This window comes from Lissotriton vulgaris, chromosome 8 (assembly GCF_964263255.1).
Source record: "Lissotriton vulgaris chromosome 8, aLisVul1.2, whole genome shotgun sequence".
NCBI lineage: Eukaryota > Metazoa > Chordata > Amphibia > Caudata > Salamandridae > Lissotriton > Lissotriton vulgaris.
This window is the reverse complement of record NC_141696.1, coordinates 1302406099-1302427603: the sequence shown is the minus strand read 5'-3', so window position 1 is coordinate 1302427603 and position 21505 is coordinate 1302406099. Positions and strand designations below refer to the sequence as shown.

General features: G+C 47.2%; 1 protein-coding gene across 1 annotated transcript in view; it reads left to right on the top strand.

Moving 5' to 3' along the window:
* The first annotated feature begins 6565 nt into the window (after window positions 1–6565).
* The window catches only part of DDX10 (DEAD-box helicase 10), an 832256-nt gene continuing 817316 nt past the window's right edge, over window positions 6566–21505 (top strand). The window contains exon 1 of the mRNA XM_086935230.1: window positions 6566–6900. Within this exon, the coding sequence (XP_086791356.1) occupies window positions 6685–6900 (216 nt within the window). The 5' untranslated portion in view covers window positions 6566–6684. The remainder of the gene's footprint in view (window positions 6901–21505) is intronic.

The window sequence follows — 21505 nt, the reverse complement described above, 5'->3', positions numbered from 1 at the left end:
AAGTTAATAAAAAACAACATGGCATTTCAATACAAAACATGCATCTCAGAGTCTTTACTTTACTATAGTAACACTGCTAGACTGTTACTGCACTGCAGAGCCCAAGAGCAAACGCTGTAGCTCTGGGAGTGCCTGAAGGTATAATAAACCTCTCCTGGGGTCAGGGATTCAATTCCCTAAGAGAGGTGAGTGAGTTACATAAAAAAACATTCCTATGTGGGGATTGCTGCACCACCACCAGCCACCCACAGAACATTTACAAAACCCTGGCTGTGCCCCTGCCCACTTTGGGGGTTCATAGCAGCAAAGTAGGTGTATTTTAGCCTGCTGTTGGGGCACTATGACCCCTTTACCGCTGGGAGCCGTTTCCGACCCAGCCGGAAATCGGACACAGTTACCTCCTCGTTTCCTCGCCATGCCTCCTACCCCCTCCCCACCTCTTACCATCCTTCCATTCTTGCCTTGCCTTACCTCCCCTTCTTTTCCTTTCGTCTCTCCCCTGAATTTCTCTCCCCCTGCCTGCTTTGTTTTTCCCTGTGCCTATTTTCCGCTTAATCTCCCTCCCCGTCGCCCTTTGACATTACCCCATACCCTTCTACATGCCATGAACCAACGGATGTAACCTGTAATTGTTGTACCTTTCAGATGTAACTCGTAATTGATGTACCTTCTGTAACAATGTGTAACGTGAAACCTATGTAACTCTCCTCATGTAAAGCGCTGTGATACCTCCGGGTCTAGCCAGCGCTATATAAAACTCAATAAATAAATAAATAACAATGGGGTTCTCCAGCCCAGCATTGTGAATATCTAATGGGCGTCTATCGGTTGCTTAAACTGTTATCAGCTTTTTCTTTTTTTTGGGTACCCCGCTCCCACCGGGCCACCCAAAAATAGCAGAGGCCATTGGTGGGGTGTGGGGGAGCAGCAAGACCGCCATGGCTCCCTGTGCACATTTGAGGATATTGTGGGAGCCGTCACCATTCTCCTCTGCTTCCACCTGGCAAAAGCAGACATTCTCCTTGGCTTCCACCCATGGCAGGAGCAATGTCGATTCCCCTGCCTGCCAGGAGCACAGGCAAGGAGGAAGAAGTGACATGCCCCACCTCAGACACTGGGGGCTGACTACACACCCGGTCTGTTGTGCGTTCCCCTCTTGCGAAGGAGGGAACACACAGAAGGAGGGAACACACAGAGAATGTGATTCCCTGGACCAGCTCTCATTGTGCTGTCCACAGAGAGATGGCGGCCTCCTGGCGCAATACTGATTCAAGACAGGGGGCCCCACATAGCCATCTTCTGCCAAAAAAGGGAGGGAGCTCAATTTTAAAAGGCAAGCTGCGTCGACCCCTAGCCCAAGATATTTGCTGAAATCGCAACAGAGTTATATGCCCCATATACTTGTTTTTTAATTCTCATGGGCAAAAGACTTCCTAAGCCTGTTTCTCACAATAGGTCCAATTTTTCTCCTGGTGGCCCTCCATAGCCACCAGGTGTATTTCCATCACGCATTTGGGCCTCTAAAAGGGCACTTTTCGTGAGGAGGTGGACTTTCTGGCTCCCTACTTTAGACATGTTCTCTGCCTGTCTTCTGGAGCTCTTCTCCTACTGGCTGAGGCATCTTGCACAGCACCTATAAACCCGCCAGAACACATTTCCAGACGCTCTTCCCCAGACCCAGGGATTCTGGACTTTTCATTGGTTGTCAGTGTGTGTCAGAAAAGTCATGGGCCACTCCACAAAGAGCCCAGGGACACCATCCATGGTGCCTCAGCAGGTCCATTTCCCCAATGGTTCGTCAAAGGACATAAATGCCAGCACTATTGGCCCTGGAGAGATCCATCCAATTCAACTGGAGTCAAAGTCCCAAAATTCCTTCTTAAAGGGGATCAGGCAGCTTCTTCTTCCAGCTGGGCATCCTTTCGCCGTTGTCTCTCCAAGGTCCAGTGACGTCTCAACTTTGTATAGGCGGCAGGGCCGGCTCTAGGCTCATGGTGGCCCTGGGCAGGGAGCGTAGGTAGGGGGCCCGGAAGAGGGGGTCCGGGCGGGGCGGAGAGCGCAGGCCAGTAAAGAGGGGAGGGGTCAGGGAGTTTAGAAGTGGAACAGAGCCGGAGGCCGCCAAATCCCTGCCAGGGGCCACTACGCAAATATGTGTCCATCCTCAGAGGATTAATATATTAAGGATATATATTGGCGTGGTGGCCCCTGGGGTTTGGTGGCCCTGTGCAGGTGCACAGCTTGCACATGCCTAGAGCCGGCCCTGTAGGCGGTTTTAAGTAGTGGTGGAAAGTTCTAGAACCTAGACATCATCACTCCATCCCTATCCCAACCCTCCTGCAAAGCATTCAGGGACATTCTAAAGTTTGACTTCAAGTACTCCCACCGAGAGCCTCAGATCTGCCCTAGGTCTAATCTCTTCCCACTACAACTTCAAAGGTGAGCATCTTTTGTGCTCGCTCCAGAGGTCTAGTTGTCCCACTGTGTTCCTGTCCTAGCCAATGTACAGTGTGACAAGCTTATTATCAGAAGCAAATGTACTCTCCACATCTTCCTTTCCCAGGAACTGGGTCAAGCACTGTTAGTTGCTCTGTAGTGTGGGGAGGCCTTTGATCCCTCTGCTTGGCAGCAGAATAATTAACTCGGCCAAGTAGGTGGAACAAAGGCCCAGAATCGGATTCTGAGGTGAGCTGGAGAGATAGAAAAAATCTTAAACTGCCATAAGGTGTTTGGGTTGGATGGTAGGGACTGGAAATTCACACACAGGCGCATGTTTAACACCAGACTGGTACCTCGCTGGACCCTGTAGTGGAGTGAAACTGTACTATGGAGCAGATTTTGCCTATAATGTGTACATAATGTAATCAAGCCAGACCTTCAGTAAGCACTAAAGATGTACACTCTGAATATTTACTCACATCAGAAGATCTATCACCACCATCCACAGAATAGTCCCAACTGCGACAAAGTACCTATGTGCAGATGCCAGGCTGCACAAGACGGTAGAATTACACACGCAGCTGACCCATGTTCGCACAAGCATATGCACATATGTTCATGTCTTAGCCTAGCTGGGCAGCAGGAGCCTTGTCTTAAAAGGTAGACGTTGCTGATTAGTATGCTCAGACTAATTACTGTGAATTTACAGTAAGACTGACGTTGTGCGGCCTGCTCACAGTAAAAGTTAAAAAAACAGGTAGTCAAAAGCCAAAAATCCTAACTAAATGGACGAAACCCATCTGCTACAAACAATATTAGAAGAATTTGGTTTGCGTGGATTTTAATTCCAAATGCCTTTTGCCAATGCTATACAGCATTGGCTAATGCTGTGTAGCATGGCTAAAAAGAAAGAACAAATATACAAAAAAGCCTGTAACAGCTGCCTCATTTGTGTATTTTAAAAAAACTGAGGGGCTTTACAACTGAAATCGAGTAGTCGATTGGGCAAGCATTGGGGAGTGGGTATAGGGCATGAAGGAGAGAGCAACACGGGGCAGGGGAGAAGCGCAAGAGGGAGACACTGAGGACGAGGAGAGGCCCCACCTGCCCCCATAACCAGAACACACAGATGTCCAGCCCAGTTTTGCTTTCGATTCAGCCTGCCTGGCCTCCCTCTCATCCTGTTGTTTTTTTCCTGCCTCATGGTGCCCCAGTGGCCTGCCCCCTCCACAGATTTGTTGCTGTCGTCAGGGCAACAGAACTTCCTCTGAACAGTGTCTCTAAGAGCAGGTGCTATGAGAGAGTTGAACTGGTGATGACCGAACCCGGACGGAAGACCCGGAGGGCACCCGGACATCATCCCTTTGAGCCCTTTCTTTTGTGACTTGCTTTCTGACTTATGTGAAATAAATTACCAGCATAGCCCACTATATTCGGCCTCCTTGCCTGCTTTTCTGGCCCGCAGCACACCCACAACCACAGTCACTCATAGTCGTTGAAATGTCACTCATAATTTCACTCACATTTTTTAAATGTCACACATGGCAATCTGAAACCTTGGCAGCTATGTGAGAGCATTGGCAGAGTGAGTACAGGGTAGAGAACAAACAAAGAGCATGGAGGTAGTGGGGATGGTATTTAGTCGGGCGGAAGAGAAAGACATGAGAGAGGAAGCTGGAAAACACATGCACTCTCATGAAGCACTTAACCAAAAAAAATAAGTAGTTCACCAAAAATAAACAGCAGAAGGACACAAGTAAGCTAGTCAAGAGGGTGGTAAAAAGGGTATGCACCTAGGAAGGAAGAAACATAATATGGACAAGGAAAGCCATTGAATAAGAAGCAAGCTAATGAGAGTGACAGTAAGGCTATCCAATGGTAAGCAATGGTGGGCTTTAAGCCCACCGTAAGTTCTTGTCAAGTTCACCATAGGTCTTTTGAGATCAAACTGCTTGTGCTGCCTTGTAGCCTGGACCTAAAATAATCAGCACTGGTGCCCTCTCCCATACTGTTAGAGGCTACTATGAAAAAACAGACCAAGTACAGCATATGAAACAGAATGCACTTGGCATCTCTCCAGACCTAGTTTAATGAGCGCACTAAGGGTATAGTCAGCATCTCAGAATGCAGAAATATGTGTCAATCAAGTAAAGTGAGTTCTGCAGCTGCCACACTATTGTAGTTTGGCTCTGGAATTCAGGGGCACTTGCTGATAGCAGCCAGTGAAGAAAGTATGGTCAATTTAGAAAAGCAGATGATGCTTTTGTCAAAATTAAGAACACTAAACCAATGTTTATTTACGTCTGTAACCACAGAATCCTCTTTTTGTATGATGCCGTTTTTCACGGGTGCAAACAATTTAGGAACAAAAGCAGTCATTGCAGTCCTTTGGGGAGTAGGGAGATAAAATTCAACTATTTGTCTGCAACTTCACTGCCATTTTAGCTACTAGACATCTCCTTATCATCAGCATACCTAGTTTCCAATTTTTGCTTTCATTAAACACATCACTGTATTCTGCGAGGAAGTAGACATCAATTCCATTGAACAACTCAGACTTAGCTAGAAAAGACTAGTAACCTTACTGACATGGCCTCAAAGGATCTAAAAGATTAATATTTAATTTTGCATCAAGAAAATATATTTCAGTCTTTATAAATACTACTACTTTCTTTTTTTTTCATGAAGGGCTCTGGCTGACAGATATGTTCTTATACAATGGCTGGATCATTAGAAAACAACGTGAGGAATAGAATGCTTGAATTAATCTCAGCCACTAACAATCACTTGTGGCTGCATCCCAATCCATTCTTTTACTCCCACCATGCCTGAGGTTGGACCCAACTATATACAAATTAGTCTTAAACTGCTCCAATGGGCCCAGTCCAGCACAAACTGCCAGGCCCTCCTTGAGCCGGAACACAAGCAACCCAGGACAGGTTTAACCCTAGTCAGGGCTCATCAGTCAGGTATAGCTTGGTTCCAGTGGCACAGTGAGAGCATGGCAACCACGTCCGGGCATTTCCATGGCACCTTAGGGCATCAAAAAACAAAGTGATGGATATAATGTTTGAATTAATCTCAGTCACTGACAATTGCTCGAGCCACATCTTTCACCCACTATGCCACCTCAGTTTGGAGGCCTGCCATATGCAAACTAGTCATGACCCTGCTCCAATAGGCCAGGTTCTCCCTTGACTGCAACACAAGCAACCCAGACAGGTATAGCTTGTTTCCAGTGGTACAGTGAGCATGGGATCCACGTCTGGTCATACCTGTCGCACAAATTTAAGGACTCAATTGTAAATGCACTTCTATTATTACCATTTGATCAAAAAATGAGGAGTTGTTTGTATGTTGACGCTAGTGTGAGGGCTCTGAGTTCCATGCTTACTAAGAAATATCAAGGAACTGAGAGAACAGTTGGTTTTGCATCAAGACCTTTGTCGAGTTCTGAAAGCAGATATTCCACTATCAAACATAAAGCTCTTGCTTGCGCATGGGCAGTGGAATATTTGAAGACCTATTTGTGGAGGAAGGAATTTACTTTAAAATCTGACCTCAAACCTCTACTGTCTATACTCAGTACCAATGGTACTGGAAGAGCATTTGCCCAGTTGAATTGGTACCAAAGGCGAGGTCTATTGGCTTTGCCACTGCTTGTTTCTTCTTAACGTCTGCCCTTCTCTGTTCACAAATGTGCCCAGGTGCATTTTTTGAAGGCTGTGTTCCGAACATTGGATGCATTAATTGATTGCTGTTTTAATATAGAGGTGAGCAGAGCCATAAAAACATTTTGCATAGATATATCATAACTGCTCTTATGCTGTTTTACATAGCCGTGATGTTAAGCGTAGAGCGTGAACAGAGCTACTGCACTGTTCAATTCCACGATACTAATAAAGTTTATCGCATTCGAAAGTCGTCATTCGAACGCGCCATGTTGTGGAAGTAGTTTGTCTCACGTTGTGAGATTCTAACATCGGCATGGGGCGCATATGCTTCAAGGAGGCAGCCATGTCAGAGTCAGGCATATTTTAGTCCAGGGCCCCTTTGCAAACGTCGACCCGCCTTTATCACTACGGAGACTTGCCTGTTATTAAAATGGCTACCCTTGTGACCCAGGTACGCCCCCAGCGCAATGAGGAATGCGCAGAATGGATGTATCCGCACTGGAGTATTTGATGTGTGTTTAGCATTCGGGTGTAGAAGGGGGACTAGTTATTTGCTTTATTGATAGATATCGGCATGGAGACCACTCAGTCGCAGACACCAGCTACCCCAGTAGTCAAGAAAGCTTCTAGGTTTAACAACCGCACAGACCCCGTGAAGAACTTTGAGCGATGGAAGAAAAAGTACAGTAAAAAACAGCAGAAGTGCAAGACCCTGCGAAAAGAGCGACGTAAACCAGAGTGGCAAGTGGAGAAGGAGAGCATCAGCCGTCTGGTGCAGCGATACAATGAGGTAAGAGCAGAAACACTGAAGGTACAGAGGGCACAGCATCAGGGACTCTGCACGGCTGGGACATGGGGCTGTCACTGCTTGGGAGAAGCACTGTATGCGACAAGGCAGGCACATTACTTTGTCATTTTTCGAAGGGGTTATAGACACTTTAGAATGAGAGGAGATATGTACAAGCTATGATTGGGGAGAGTGACTTATGTAGAAAGGCAACACTAAGGAAAAATAATTTTAATGTAAGGAACTACTCCTGTTAGGGTGGTCAAGTTTCCAATATCATTTCGCACGACATGGCGAGACATTGCGCGTTGTGGCATCATATTTCTGTTGGGGATGGGGGAGCTATAAGTCACGTAGCGTATTTTTGGGATTCCATTCTAAATCCTCTCCCTCTAAATAAGTCCATATTAAATGATAACTGCCATAGAATGTATATTGAGTGTGATCATTGTGCACACTGTACCAGTCTCTTCCCCTGTTTGTCCCAATTCAGTGCTGATTGCAGTACCTCTCGGATTTGCCTTTATTGCATCCCATATCATACTAATATGCACACCCAAGGCGGCAATATCGCCAAAGAATATATTAATTGTCTTTGCCATTATCACCGTATGTACAGGACTCTGAAGCTTTATCTGCCGCATCTGCATGATAATATCCCTGTCGGGGTGTATGCCCCTCTCCTATGTCATTTCCAAAAGTGTGTGATTGGAAATGTAGTTATCGGACATGGCCACTTTCATGAGAGAGCGATTCAGAGAGTAGAAAATCAGTGAGTAATCTATACGTGAGTATGTGGCTTGCGATTGAGAGTAGTGAGAAAAGTTCTTTCCTGAAGGATGGAGGGACCTCCAGGTGTCAATGGGACAAAGTCTATTAATTCTCTTTTAGTTCCCCTGACATTTGAGTTCCTGGCAAAGTTGAAGTTACCCCCAGCTATTATATCCTCCTTTGCGTCCCCCAGTTGGTTGCTAAAAAGTTGTTGGAGGAAAGAGTCTTGGCCTTTTTTGGACGCGTAAAGATTGAAGAGGGAATAAGGTATGTTGTGCAAAAGCAAGTTAGAGTTTAGTGAAGCATTTTTACCTGTCTCTTTACTGATGATCAAGGTAGAAAAAGAGTTGCAGGTCAAAAACAACAACCGTGATAAGCAAGATACTGGAATAGATAGAGGAACAATATAATATGCCAACACAAAAGGAAATAGAAGAGCATATTAGTGCAACAGACAAATATAGAGGTTGAGCACAATCAAAAGTCACAGACATAGTCAAAAGCATAGGAACCCCTGCGAAAAATATGTAGTAGCGTTAATCAGGTCGAGGCAGTCCGTGGAGGAGAGAAGCCCCCAAGTAGCGGAACCAACCGCGAGTGGTACCTGATGGGGGTAGGTGCAGTCAAACAAGGGCTTTCATCCACAGAGCTTTCACTTCTTTTTTGAAAGATGCCTTAGAGGGAATCAGTCTGATGTGCGGAGGAAGGGAGTTCCAGTTTCTCGGGGTGATACCCGAGAACGCCTGGTTATAGGTTTTTCTTTTTTGGGAATTTTTGAGGTTTCAGCAGCAGGGTACTGGAACTCCTAGAAGATCAGCTCCCACTAGAAAGATCCCGTTTTTGAGCTAGCTACAGAGGAGTGTTAAAGTGAAGGGCCTTGTGAGTCATGCACGCAAACTTAAAATGAATCCTAGCCTCCAAAAGCAGCCAATTTTAATGATTTCAGGTCCGGTGTTATGTGACAATTTCTTCTGGAACCTGTGATGAGCCTATCCACTTAAATCAGGGAAGCCCTGAGCGGTGCCAACTTGTAGCTGGAAAGCCCACAGAGTGTTGTGCAACCATTATCTAGCCTGGAAATTACTAGAGCTTGAACAGCAGACCTGAAGTCATCCGGGGGAGGAAGGGTTTTCTCTTTCTTAGAATCCTCATGTGGAAGTTGGCACCTTTGGTGGCTGAGCTAATGTGATCCTGAATGCTCAGTGACTTGTCAAGTGTAATTCCAAGAGACCTTGCAGAGTTGATGATGTGTGGGGTACAGTTGAGAGCTGTTAGGTGGTGCAAGTACTCAGCGTTGGTTGGCGCGATCAGGAGGAATTACGTTTTGGAGGAATTGAGCTTAAGATTTTGGGAAGTCAGCCAGTGTTGTGTTTTGAGTAGGGTTGAGTTGAGTGATCTGATGTTGTCTGTGAAGGAGATTTTGAGGTACAGTTGGGTGTCATCGGCATACATGTGATAGGGAATGTTTTATGAATTGAGTAATTCCGTTACAGGCTCCATGAACAAGTTGAAAAGCGTGGGAGAGAGTGCAGATCCCTGAGGGACCCCAAGAGTGGATGGCATAGAGTTAGTAAGGGAATGATTGACTTTAAATCTTTGCGTTCTGTTGTTAAGAAAGGAGTCAAACCAGTTTAATGCAGCGCCAGAGAGACCCATCCTTCGTTCCAGTAAATCCAGGAGGTTTTCAAGCTTGACCATATCAAACCCTGAAGATAAGTCAAGGAGGATTAGAAGGCATGCTTCATTCCAATCGAGCATTTTTAGGAAGTCATCAACTATGTGTGTAATAGCCGTTTCAGGGCTATGGCCCTCATGAAAATCCGATTGGAATTGATCTAAAAGCTGGAATTGAACAATCTGGTTACATAGTTGGACTAGAACACATTTCTCTGGGAGCTTCGCTACAGTTGGAATGCTAGTGATAGGAGGAAGGTTATTAAGGTCCTCTTGGTCCGCAGTGTTTTTTTTTCGGAATGGGTGTAACCTGCCCTGACTTTAGACAATCAGTGATCACACCGTGACGTAAGAGGCATTTACTATTTTTGTCCAGAGAGGGCCTAAGGAACCTTTCATCTTATTGAAGAAACTTGAGGGTAAAGGGTCACTGAAGTGGTTTAAGGGTTTCAAAGTAGAAAGCAGGTTGAGTATAGAGAATTCGTCACATGGAGTGAATTGGCTCCAGCGGGCATTATTTTTGGAGAGACCTACAGTAGGCAGAGGTTGAGGTGGAGGAGGGGATGTAGGGTTAATCGGGAATAGGGCAGTCGGTTGGTTGCCTTGTAGAGTTCGTAGATAATTTTCAATCTTAATAGTCTGAAGAAAGAGGCAAGCACTTCACAGGTTGGCTGTGTAATGGCCTGTGATGGCTGGAGGGTGGGGAGATAGTTGGATTGGAGTTTGATCAATTAAGAACATTTTTTAGGTCTATTTCTGGCATTATCCAGTTTGCTTCTGAAGAAGTTCGATATCGCCCTTCTGATATATTTGTTGTAAGAGCTTCTTCTAGATCTCAGGAGAAAGAGGTGTTCCGGGGACGGGGATCCTCTCCAGGATCGTTCGGCAAGTCTCAGATTGCGTCTCTCTGAATTTAAATTTAAATTTAATTTAATTTTGAAAGTTTTATATAGCGCGAACAAGATCTTCGCAGATATCAGAGCGCTTTACATAGGTGAATAGCAGAATATACACAGATACATCTATAGTGTTAAAAGTACAGTGAAATGATATCATAAACAATCAAGTAGTCAATTTCAAAGTCACACAAAAAAGCAAAGGGTTCGAACAAGTAGTACAGATGAGCACTGAGTCTTTGAAGTTGATCCCCAGTAGTGGTTCAAGTGCATTTAGCCATGAGGATCGCTTTTACTTCTTTCTTGAAAAGTATGGTAGATGGGATGAGTCTGATTTCAGGGGGGAGTGAGTTCCAAATCCTGGGAGCCATTCCTGAGAAAGAGCGTTTGTAGGTTTTTTCTTTGCGGAATCTTTTAGGCTTTAGCAAAAGATTGTTTGTGCCTCTAGTGTTTCTGGATCCTCCAGAAATCGTCAGCTTCTGAGCGAGGTATCTAGGTGAGCTAAGGTGGACAGCCTTGTGCGTCAAACAAGCGATTTTCAGGTGTATCCTGGCTTCAAAAGGCAGCCAGTTCAGGGATTTGAAGTCAGGGGAGATGTGTGAGTGTTTTTTTGATCCAGTGATAAGTCTCGCTGCGGCGTTTAAAGAGGCTCTTATGGGTGCCGTAGTAGCTAGGGGGAGACCGCAGAGGGCGGTGCTGCCGTATTCTATTCGAGGTATGACAAGTGATTGTACCGCAGTTTGGAAATCTTTGGCTGGAAGGAAGGGTTTAAGTTTCCTAAGCGTGTTGATTTGGAAATTTGCTCCCTTAGTTGCTTTGTTGATGTGTTCCTGCATGCTGAGATTGGTGTCGAGTGTTATGCCCAAGGATTTCGCTGAGTCCACGATGGTGGGTTGAACATTGAGTGCCGTTAGGTGTTTAAGCCACATTTGTGCGGTAGTGATCTTCGCGGGAGGTGAGATCAAAAGGAACTCTGTTTTGAGGGCATTAAGTTTGAGATGATTAGCGGCCAGCCAGGATTGGGTGCTACTGATCGTTGAATTCAAGAGCGTGATGTCATTGGGTGATTGAAGTTTGAGATAAAGTTGGGTGTCATCAGCATACATGTGGAAGTGCACTTTGGATTCTTGTAGCAAGGTGGTGAGAGGTTCCATAACTAGGTTGAACAGAGTTGGGGATAGGGAGGATCCTTGTGGTACGCCTAGCGATACAGGTCTTAGCGCGGACATCAAGTTGTTGCTCTTGAATTTCTGCGACCTGTTATGCAGAAAGGACGTGAACCATTTGAGCACAGTTCCAGATAGGCCCATTCTTGTGTTTAATAGGTCAAGTAAATTCTCATGTTTGACGGTGTCAAATGCGGAGGAGAGATCAAGGAGGATTAGGAGGCAGGTATCGTTATGATCTAGGATTTGGAGGGCGTCATCGATTATGTGAGTCATAGCAGTTTCAGTACTGTGATTTGCTCTGAAGCCTGATTGATGAGAGTTGAGAAGATCAAACTGAGTAATGTGTTTAGACAATTGTATTTGTACGCATTTTTCCAGCAGTTTGGCAAGAGTCGGAATGTTGGTGATGGGGCGGTAGTTGTTGAGGTCTGAGGGGTCGGCTGTAGGTTTCTTTAGCAAGGGTGTGACTTGTCCAACTTTGAGGGAGTCGGGAATGGACCCTTGTTGAAGTGAGCTGTTAATGATTTTAGTCCAGAGTGGAAGGAGCGACGGGGTAAGGACTTTGACAGCGTTAGCAGGAAGGGGGTCCGTGAGGTGATTGGAAGGTTTCAGAGTGCTGAGCAGTTTGCCAATTTCTTCTTCCGTGTAGGTGACAAAGGTTGACCAGATGGCATTGTTTTTTGGTTTAGTTGGTGCTATGCAGAGGGGTTTGGGGTAGCGGCTTGCATCCATGAGTAGGTCATTCTTTATGTTGTCAGTTTTTTGGATAAAGAAAGAGGCGAAGTCTTCGCAGGAGGGAGCTTCACCCATAGTGTTGAGAGGTTGGGGGTGTTCTTTGGATTGCGTTCGGATAAGCTCAAACAGCTTTCTCGGACGATTTTTGTCTAGGTCAAGCTGACGGCTGAAGAAGACTGATTTTGAGCGTTTTATTTTCCTGAAGTAGGCATTTCTCTTTTTCTTCAGGGTTTTTAGGTTCAGTGCAGAGGGAGCTGATCTCCAGGTGCGCTCTGCCATTCGCATGGCGCGTCTGTCGTCATTGAGACTCCCGTCGTACCAGGGATTGGAGATTTTTGCGGAGGCTTTTTTAGCTGCAAGGGTGCGACTTCATTAATTATTGAGGACATAGTATCAAGATAGTGATCAGTCAAGGATTGGACGTCCTTAACGCCAGTAGGAGGAAGTAGTGAATTGCAGCTGTTGGGGGGCAGAGAGTTTGAGTTTAGTTTTTTCATGTCTCTTTTCCAGATTTTGGGCCTGGCGGATTAAACAGGGTTAAATTTAACTTTTACATTGATGAAGAATGTGATAATATGATGGTCTGACCAGTCACAGGGTTGGATAGATTCGAGTTGGATAGAGGCTTCTTTGGAGATGATAAGGTCGAGGATAGAGCCTTTCTTGTGAGTTGGACTATTGCAGATTTGAGTGAGGTCAAGGGCGTTAAGGAAATTCTTCAGACCTTTTACCACCGCATCATTGTGATCGTTCCAGTGGAGGTTGAAGTCACCAAGGTATATTTGTGTGAGTTGTCGCCCGGAGTTGGTTGAGATCATATCCATGATTTGCTGGGAGAAGGTAAGGTTGTCGCCGGGTGGGTGATAAACGCCGTGAAGAGTGCAAATCGGTTTGCCCTCATTGATAATATCGAGGCAGATGTATTCACAGGAGGTTGGGGAGGGTAGGGAGGGGGAAGTTACTTTCAGGACAGAGAGGTTGCGCCTGTGTATACATGCGATTCCGCCACCTTTTTTATTGCCAGTCCTGTCAAGTCTGGTGATGTGGTAGTTGGGGGGAACCAGAATGTCCATTATAGGTGTAGAAGATTCTGTTAGCCATGTTTCAGTCATGATGATTAAGTCAAGATCCAGTTTTAGGATGAGATCGGCGATAGCGAAGGAGTGTTTTGCGGCTGATCTGCAGTTGAGGAGAGTGCATTTGAGACGGGGTGTGTTGAGGGTGGAAGGGGGTTCTAGAGCGAGGGGGACTTTACTCAGGTTACTATGGATAGCTATTCTGTTGTTCAGTGTGGGGGGTCTAAGGGGATTGGAGTGAATCGTAGGAATGGCAGTGAGAGTGTTGGGTGTATTGCTATGGGGAGCTGGGTCGTAGGAGCGGAGGAGGGCGATTGTGTCGAGGTCCGAGAGAGGATTACAGGAGCGATGGGGGCGGTTTTCGCGGTTGTGAACCGGGATTGTGGTCCAGTGCGGTGGGAGTCGAGTGCGAGAGTTCGCCACCCGGGTGGAGGTCCAGTTGGGAGGGGAGGTGATGGTGGAGGCGCGTGCGGGCTGTCTGGGATGTGTGCTGAGTAATTGTTTGATGATGTGAATGTCTTGTTTGATCTGGTGGAGGGTGTTGGGTGAGGGGTGACTGGAGTGTGATAGGCAGAGTAGTTGTTGTTTGATGATGTGCATGTCTTCTTTGAGCTGGAGGAGGGAGGTCGTAGTGCAGTCCAGTGTGGGAGATGTGTTGGAGGTGGGGATGGGAGGGTCGGGCGTTGTGTTGGGGGTGAGGATGGGAGGGTCGGGCGTGGGTGACATCGGGGAGATGTTGGAGGTGTGGTTGAGAGTATTGGTGGTAGGCGGAGAGTGCAGGGTGGAGGATGGGCGTTTATTAGTGGTGAAGGGGGCGCATGTACGGTAGTGAGGGGTGAGAATGGGGGGGAGGTGGGATTGTATGTGGTTCTTTGTTGAGGAGTCGTAGTTGAAGAGATAGGGGTAGCGTGTTCTGCGTGGTTGGTTAATGAGTGGAGGTGAGGGCTGAGAATGGGGGGGGACAAAGGGTGGGGTTTATCCGTGAGCTTGTCGATCAGATGCTTAGCTTGATTAGGCGGGATGTGGGTGGGGGCTGTGATGTCATGGGTGACAAGAATGGGAATGTGGGATGGAGTATGGGGGGGAGGGGGTACGGCTGGTGTATGTGGGGCCAAGATCAATGTCAGTGATTGAGGGGTGTGGGGTAGCAGCAGTGGATGGGAGCATGGCTAAGGTGCCGGTGGTATAGGAGAGGTGCGTGTCGTTTTGGGGCTGCGCTAGATTAGCGGCGTTGTTGGTATGGGAAGTGGTGTCAGGGGTGAGCGGAATGGTTGTGGTATGAGTGGGGGTCAAGATGTTGGTGGGGGGGGGTGCGGCTGGTGTGTGAGGGGGAAAGGTCTGAGTCTGTGAATGAGGAATGTGGTGTGGCTACAGTAAGTGGAGGAATGACTGTGGTGACGGGGTAGAGGAGAGGTGCGTGTCGTTTAGGGGCTGAGCTAGGAGAGAATGGTTGTGATTAGGGGCTGTGAAATCAAGGGTGATAGGACTGAGAGTGCTGTGAGTGCTGTGTGTGCTGTGAGTGGGGGTCCGTGGTTTGGAGAGGTGCTGTATGAAAGTGGGGAACAGGTTGTCTAGTAGTTCCAGGTTCCTGTCTGTGGATTGGATAAGGACAATCCCGTTGTTATAAATAGTGATGGTGGTTCTGCCCGGGAAGAGTTGGGAAGGTGTGATGGTGAGTGTTCGGCCATGAGCGGATTTCCTAGCATTGGAGACGGTGAGTAGGGAGAGGAACGTTTTTCTCCATTGAGCTCTTCGTGTGGTGTGGAAGATGATATCAATGTTTACGGCACCATTGACCGGTGAGAAGTAGGTGTCTGCAAAGGGGGTTTCAGGGTGGGACCTCAGTAGATTGTGTTTAAAGCGTTTTGCAGCGTTTTTGGTGAGTGCGGGTGGGTAGTTGATTCTATATGTGTGCTTGCCGATGAGCTCCATGATATGGTGACGGAATAGGTAGGGGCGTGTGGGTGCCCAGTAGACGCCGGTTGCCGGGAGTAATAGTGACACAAGTAACAGCCAGGGTATATGAGGTAGTCGTCAACGTAAACAGGGTAGTGAGGTAGTGAGGGTATATGAGGTAGTCGTCAACGTAAACAGGGATAAAAGTTGTAGCAGGAGCGGAATATAGATGCAGACAATAACTTCCCTGGCACAGGGGCGGTACCGGAGGGCACCCAAAATATGTGCAGTAGTAATCAGTGTGTCCGGGAGGGAACGGTGTAATGAGTGCAGGTTACATCAAATGTGACAGGTCTATATGAGGAATTAATTGGTATATTGCAGGAATAGCAGTAAATTCGATGTGGGTTACAACAAAATAAAGTGGACGTATGATGCTAAACATATGCAGGAATAAAATAAAATACCTATGCAGGCAGTAAAAAACCTGAATCGAAAGTGACAGAAGTGAGTATGTGTCAGTAGCGAAATACACTTGCAAACAAAAGTCAAATGCAGAATAAAGTAGACGTACAATACTAAAAATATACTGGAATAAGGTACCTATGCAAACTGTAAAATACCTGAATCGAAGGTGAGCAATAGTGAAAAGTCAAAAATAGTCAAAAATATGTGAGGTACATGAATCAATAGCCAGATACAATTGATAACAAGAGTCACATGAGACAGGTGGCGCTAAATACAATACCACTGTAGAAGGCAAAAATATAAGGTAGCCCTCGGTGCAGGATACAATTAGGAATATAAAACCACAATAGACTGCAAAAATATATGAGGTAGCCCTCGGTGCAGGATACAATTAGGAGTATAAAAATATAGTACCACTATAAACGGCACAGAGATATGAGGTAGCAATCAGTGCAAGATACAGTTAGGAATATAAAACCACAATAAACTGCAAAAAATATATGAGGTAGCCCTCGGTGCAGGATACAGTTAGGAATATAAAAATATAATACCACTATAAACGGCACAAATATATGAGGTAGTAATCGGTGCATTACAGGTGCAGATAAAGTGAAAAGTGCTGGATACAGTAAGGGGTATAGTAATATAATATAGTACCACTATGAAAGGCAGATACTATCATAGTCCGACGTGGAAGCGCCAAGTGGTGTACATTGTGCATTGCTCATAGCTTGCTGGAAGGGAGTCTTATCTCTATTTCTGTTGGTCATGCGAGGGGGAGGCAAACTGGGGAGCCTCGCGGCCATCTGGATACCGAAGGGGATTTATGTCTACAGTTTTATGGCCCCAGCCATTTTGCACAAAGGAGGTAGCTTAAAATGTGTGCAGTTTAATGGCTCCAGCCATATTGCAACAAGGAGGTAGTTAAAAATGTGAGCAGTCGGGTGGGCTGAAATAAATACCTTATGCCTCCATAAGCGTGTTAGGCTTGCCAGCAGGGTTTTGCAGATTCAGTGTTTTAGACAAGTGTCCCAAGGCAGTTATATGTGAGCTGTGCGTTTTTTGCCGCAGGGCTCCAAACCTTCCAGGGTGAGCTCAAACTGACTACCTCCAGAATTCCAAACCTGTGTTTCCTGAGCGGTGGGGTGACTCCTCAGCGAGAATCCATGCCCGGTGCCGGTGGGGGCAGGCTCCTGTCGGCCCCCTAGATCTCGTTTCCCAGGGCTCATTTCATCTGCTACACCGGTCAGTGGCGCCACACCTCCGGGGGCGCTGTCATGGCCTCATTCCGATCGATCACCCAGCGGTTCCGGCCAGGCAAGGCACCCAACGCATAGCGCCTTGAAGCGGGCGGGAGGGGGGGGCCTCACTCAGCCCTCCGGTGTTGTGGGGCGGGCGGGCGGGGTCCGTCTCCGTTTTCGTGGCCTCGACCAGCGCCTTGAATCGGGCGGGAGGGGGGGGGGCCCTCCTTTGATCCTCCAGTGCTGTGGGTCGGGCGGGAGGGGTCCGTCTTCGTGGCCTCTACCAGCGCCTTGAAGCAGGGGGGGGAGTGGGGGGGTTCTCTCGATCCTCCGGTGCTGTGGAGCGGACGGGAGGGGTCCGTCTTCGTGGCCTCGTCCCGCAAAGGCAGAGTATTCAACGACCAGCGCCTTGAAGCAGGCGGGAGGGGGGGGAGGGGGTTCTCTCGATCCTCCGGTGCTGTGGAGCGGGCGGGAGGGGTCCGTCTTCGTGGCCTCGTCACGGCCAGGCAGAGCACTCATCGACAGCGCCTCGAAGCGGGCGGGAGGGGGGGGGGGCTCTCTTGATCCTCCGGTGCTGTGGGGCGGGCGGGAGGGGTCCGGCTTCGTGGCCTCGACCAGCGCCTTGAGGCAGGCGAAGCCTCGGCCACTTAGCCCAGAATCAGCTCTCAGGTGCTCCGGTGCAGCGGGGTGGTCGACTTCAGCTGCACAGTCCAGCAGCGCGATGGTTCCCGGCACCACAGCCTGTGTCCTCATCCATGAAGCGGCGGGAGGGGGCCTCTCTGACCTCCGGCGCCGCAGGGGCTCCTCTGCCGGTCGCAGCACTAGTCCGCAGGGAAAAGGAGGCTCGGCAGGCTCCCGGGACTTCAGCTGCACAGTCCAGCAGCGCGATGGAGGCGATCCGGATTGAGAGACGAGTGGGTTTCAGCCCTCCGCCGTACAAGGTGGAGAGAATAAAAATAAAAATAAAAATATGCTGGTTGTAATCCTATTACTCTTATGTAGTCGGTTTCCACGGAGCGGTGGGTGCTGACAGGGATAAATCCAACAAGTGGGATCCCAAGCACCGGGAGCTCTTAGCAAGCTCCTGCTCCTGCTCCGTCGGCCATCTTAATCTTAAACTATCATTGAACCAATGTTTGGAGTCTTTGGAGGACTTTCTTTTAAGTTGTAAGGGGACAACTGAGTCTAAAATACTCAATATAGAGCTGTTGTAATGTTCCGTGAAGTCCTGTAACTCGGACATATCAATTGAAGGCAACAAGGTGTTCTTGCTGAGGGAGATCAGGTCATTCATGACCATGTGTTTCTTGTCTTGTGATCTTTTCTTGGACCAGGGTTGAATGATGTGGAAGGAGATCTAATGATGATCAGACCAGTCGCACGCAGTCGAGGGAAATTTAATAGCATTGGGGTTAGCCATAATAAGGTCCAGGATCGAGCCCAGAATGTGGGTGGGACTATCACCTCTTAGAACTAGGCTGAGGTCCGCAAGGAAGGTTTTGAGAGTGGTCGCTACGGGGTCTTTCAAGTCATTCCAGTGAAGGTTGAAATCTCAGAGAAAGATTTGGGGACAATGTTGCCCCACATTGAAAGAAAGATTTCCATGATATCTCCCACGAAGGGGAGGTTGTCACCTGGCGGATGGTAAAACATGTACAATTTGCATAATGGCCTGCTATTGCTGGTGATGTCAATGCACAGGTATTCACAGGAGGAGGCTGCATCTAATTGACCTCCCCTCTATACAGATCTCTCTTAAGATATGAACTAGGCAGTCCTGAGTATCCTAAGTAATAGCAAAGAGTCTTATCTAGGGCGTGCCAGCTGGACCAGGTTTCCCAGGTTCTGTGTGAACTTTTTATGGTTGAAATGGCCCACATGTCAATTACTGAATGTTGTTTTCAGCACTTCTCTCGACCCAAGTTTCTGAGCCCAGGGTGCAGCAGCTAGTCTTCTACCATTTGGTTCTGTGTCCGAATAGACTCTGTTCAGTACTTTGCTGCTTGTGTCACCCTGTGAATGAGACATGCCCAAGCTTGTCCCCGGGTGCTGCATACTCTTCCCGGTGTGAGGGTCAACTTTATCCATGTGCCACGAGGGGCATTCACTGTAGTGGCACTATCAGTGTTCCTTTAGTCATCTTTTGAGAGGTGTCCACATCAAGTCTCTCGCATAGCAATGGGGAGATAGATTGCAGGCGCAGGGGGGCACCTAACTGATCGTCCCGAAGCTTCTGAGACGCAACATTGTTATTGTTGGCCATGTAGCTGAACAGCATGCTGAATCAATTCCACTCCTCATTAAATCTGAGCCGTCCCTCTGCCTCGTGATCTCTGTGGCACTGCTTTCTTTTATGCAGCACATGGGGTGATGGAATTTGAATTTGCTCCGCCTCCATTCTCTAGGGGGCTCCCACCCGTAGCCTCTCTGAAGCAGCTCTCCTGCATATCTGTGCCAGGGGCTTTCCCAGCTCAGGGTATCATGTTTGTGCTTAGAAGTTGCACTCCTACTCTGTCCCTGTTCAGGAGTTTTTGTCACATGGGCTCACCTCTACCTTCTGGCTCGCCGTTGTCTTTGTTAAGTTGAATCCGCTTTCTCAAGTGTCTGCAGTTAGGCCAGCATCTGACTGGGAGCCTTCACCTCCTGTTTTGCTGGAGGTTTGGAATGCCTTGATGTCAGGAATTGAAGGGAACTGAAAGCTCTATAGAGCCGAACAGAGTTTTCCAGTCATTTGTGAACTCAGATTGCTTACTTCTGCTTCCCAGTCCTACCTTCATAGATAGTTGCTTCAAAGAGCCAGGAAAGGAGCTACAACCCCTATTTCAGTTGCTTGGAGGAGTTTCCTGTATATTGTTGTAGGGAAGCCCTACATATATGTATGTGAGGGTTCACATTAGTGGTGGAGGCAGCGTCATATACAAACGTTGCTAGCGGCATTCATGATGTTGCTGTCATTATTTTCGATTCAATGAAGGAAAGGTATGTCTTCCATTCTGGGTTGTGGTTTCTGTTGATGTGCCTAGTTGTTATTTTTTGTGACTTGTCTATTTCGGCCTTCAGGGCTTTGCATAAATCTTTAAGCCATTGAGATATGGGAGGTGTTGTCCTCGCTTTCCAGCACATAGGTATTCTGTAGATTTGCTAATATTAGAGCTAGGTCCAGAAACTACGTTCAACACTTTGAGTTAAGATGTACATTTAGGAATTCCTAGTATAAAATGTTCCCCGCTTGCTTGCACAGTTGTTTCTGTGGCATCCGTCAAAATCCCTGCAACTTCGTCGCAATATCCACCTATTTTTGGGCATGTCCATGCCATGTGTACGAATGTAGCAATGGATGTGCTGCATCATGGGCAACTATCTGAGGAGGCCAGATACATTCTAGCAATCCTGTGAGGTGTGAGATAAGTGTGTTGTAAATAATTGAATTGGGTGTATTTTGTCTCGATTGAGCTAGTCTTGGTGTTCATTAAGCATTGTGACCACTGCTTGTCGGTCAGAGTTGGAGCTAACGTTTCCTCCCAGTAAGTCCTCAGTGTTGCCAATTGTGGTATATTGTCTTGGCGTATTGATTTGTAGAGCATTGTAATTGCTCGACCAGCTGTGCCGTGGGTGAGTAGCGTTTGGAGGGGCTTGGATATTGCTGGTTTAGCATGTGTTTTGTTCCATATCCCACGCAACTGGTTTGTTAGTGTGGCGTACATTAAAAAAGAAGCAAGGGGCAATCCATATTCTTCTGATAAATGTGTAGAATGTGACGAGTATGAGTCAGTGAACATGTCCCCCCAAGTGTGAGTCCTTCGTTGACCCATTCTACAATTTCTGGTTTGCGACCATGCTCTATAGCCCGGTGTAGCCCATAGCAGCAAAGCTGGTGTATATGGGAACGATTGCTCCTTTTTATGTACATAATGATGCCAGCAATGTTTAGCTATGGTCAGTAGCAGGCTTCCAGGTCTTCTGGGTATCACTGTGTCCGTACCTAGGAGTACCTAGAAGTGACTCTAAAACAGCATTTGAGTGGAGCCTAGTCACCCGTTGACCCAATTCTAAGATATTTTGGCCTGCAATCACATGCATCAGCCATTGCAACTGGGCCGCTGCGTAGTAGTATTCGTAGTTTGGAGCTCAAAGGCCTCCCTTCTGAGAGTGGTGCATGAAGTTTTGCCAGAGAAACCCGTTTTCTGCCCTTACCCCATATTAAGGCTATTAGTAGTGACTTTAAGTCTCGGAAAAATCTTGGAGGTATATGTTTTGGGAAAGCTGTAAAAAAATATAATGGTCTTAGTAATTGGAGCATCTTGGATATAGCAATGCGGCCCATGGGTGAAAGTGGTAGACCTGTCCAGAACTGCAATGAAGATTTGGCACTGGTCAATACTTTGCCTAGATTTCCGTCCATTAAATCTACGGGTGAATGATAAACTTGGACACCCAGATATTTAAACGTGTCGCATTTCCATGTTAATGGAGCGATTGGGAGTGTATCCTGCAGTTCCGGTCTCGTATATGTCAGGGGGAGTAGAATTGACTTGCCCGAATTCAACTTTAATCCTGAAATTTTGTCAAATTGCTCCAATAGTTACATCAGTTGCGGTAGACTTGACGTGTCGTTCCTCAGATATACTAATGCGTCCTCTGCGTATAACGATACTACGTGCCATGTATTGTGCACTTTGAAA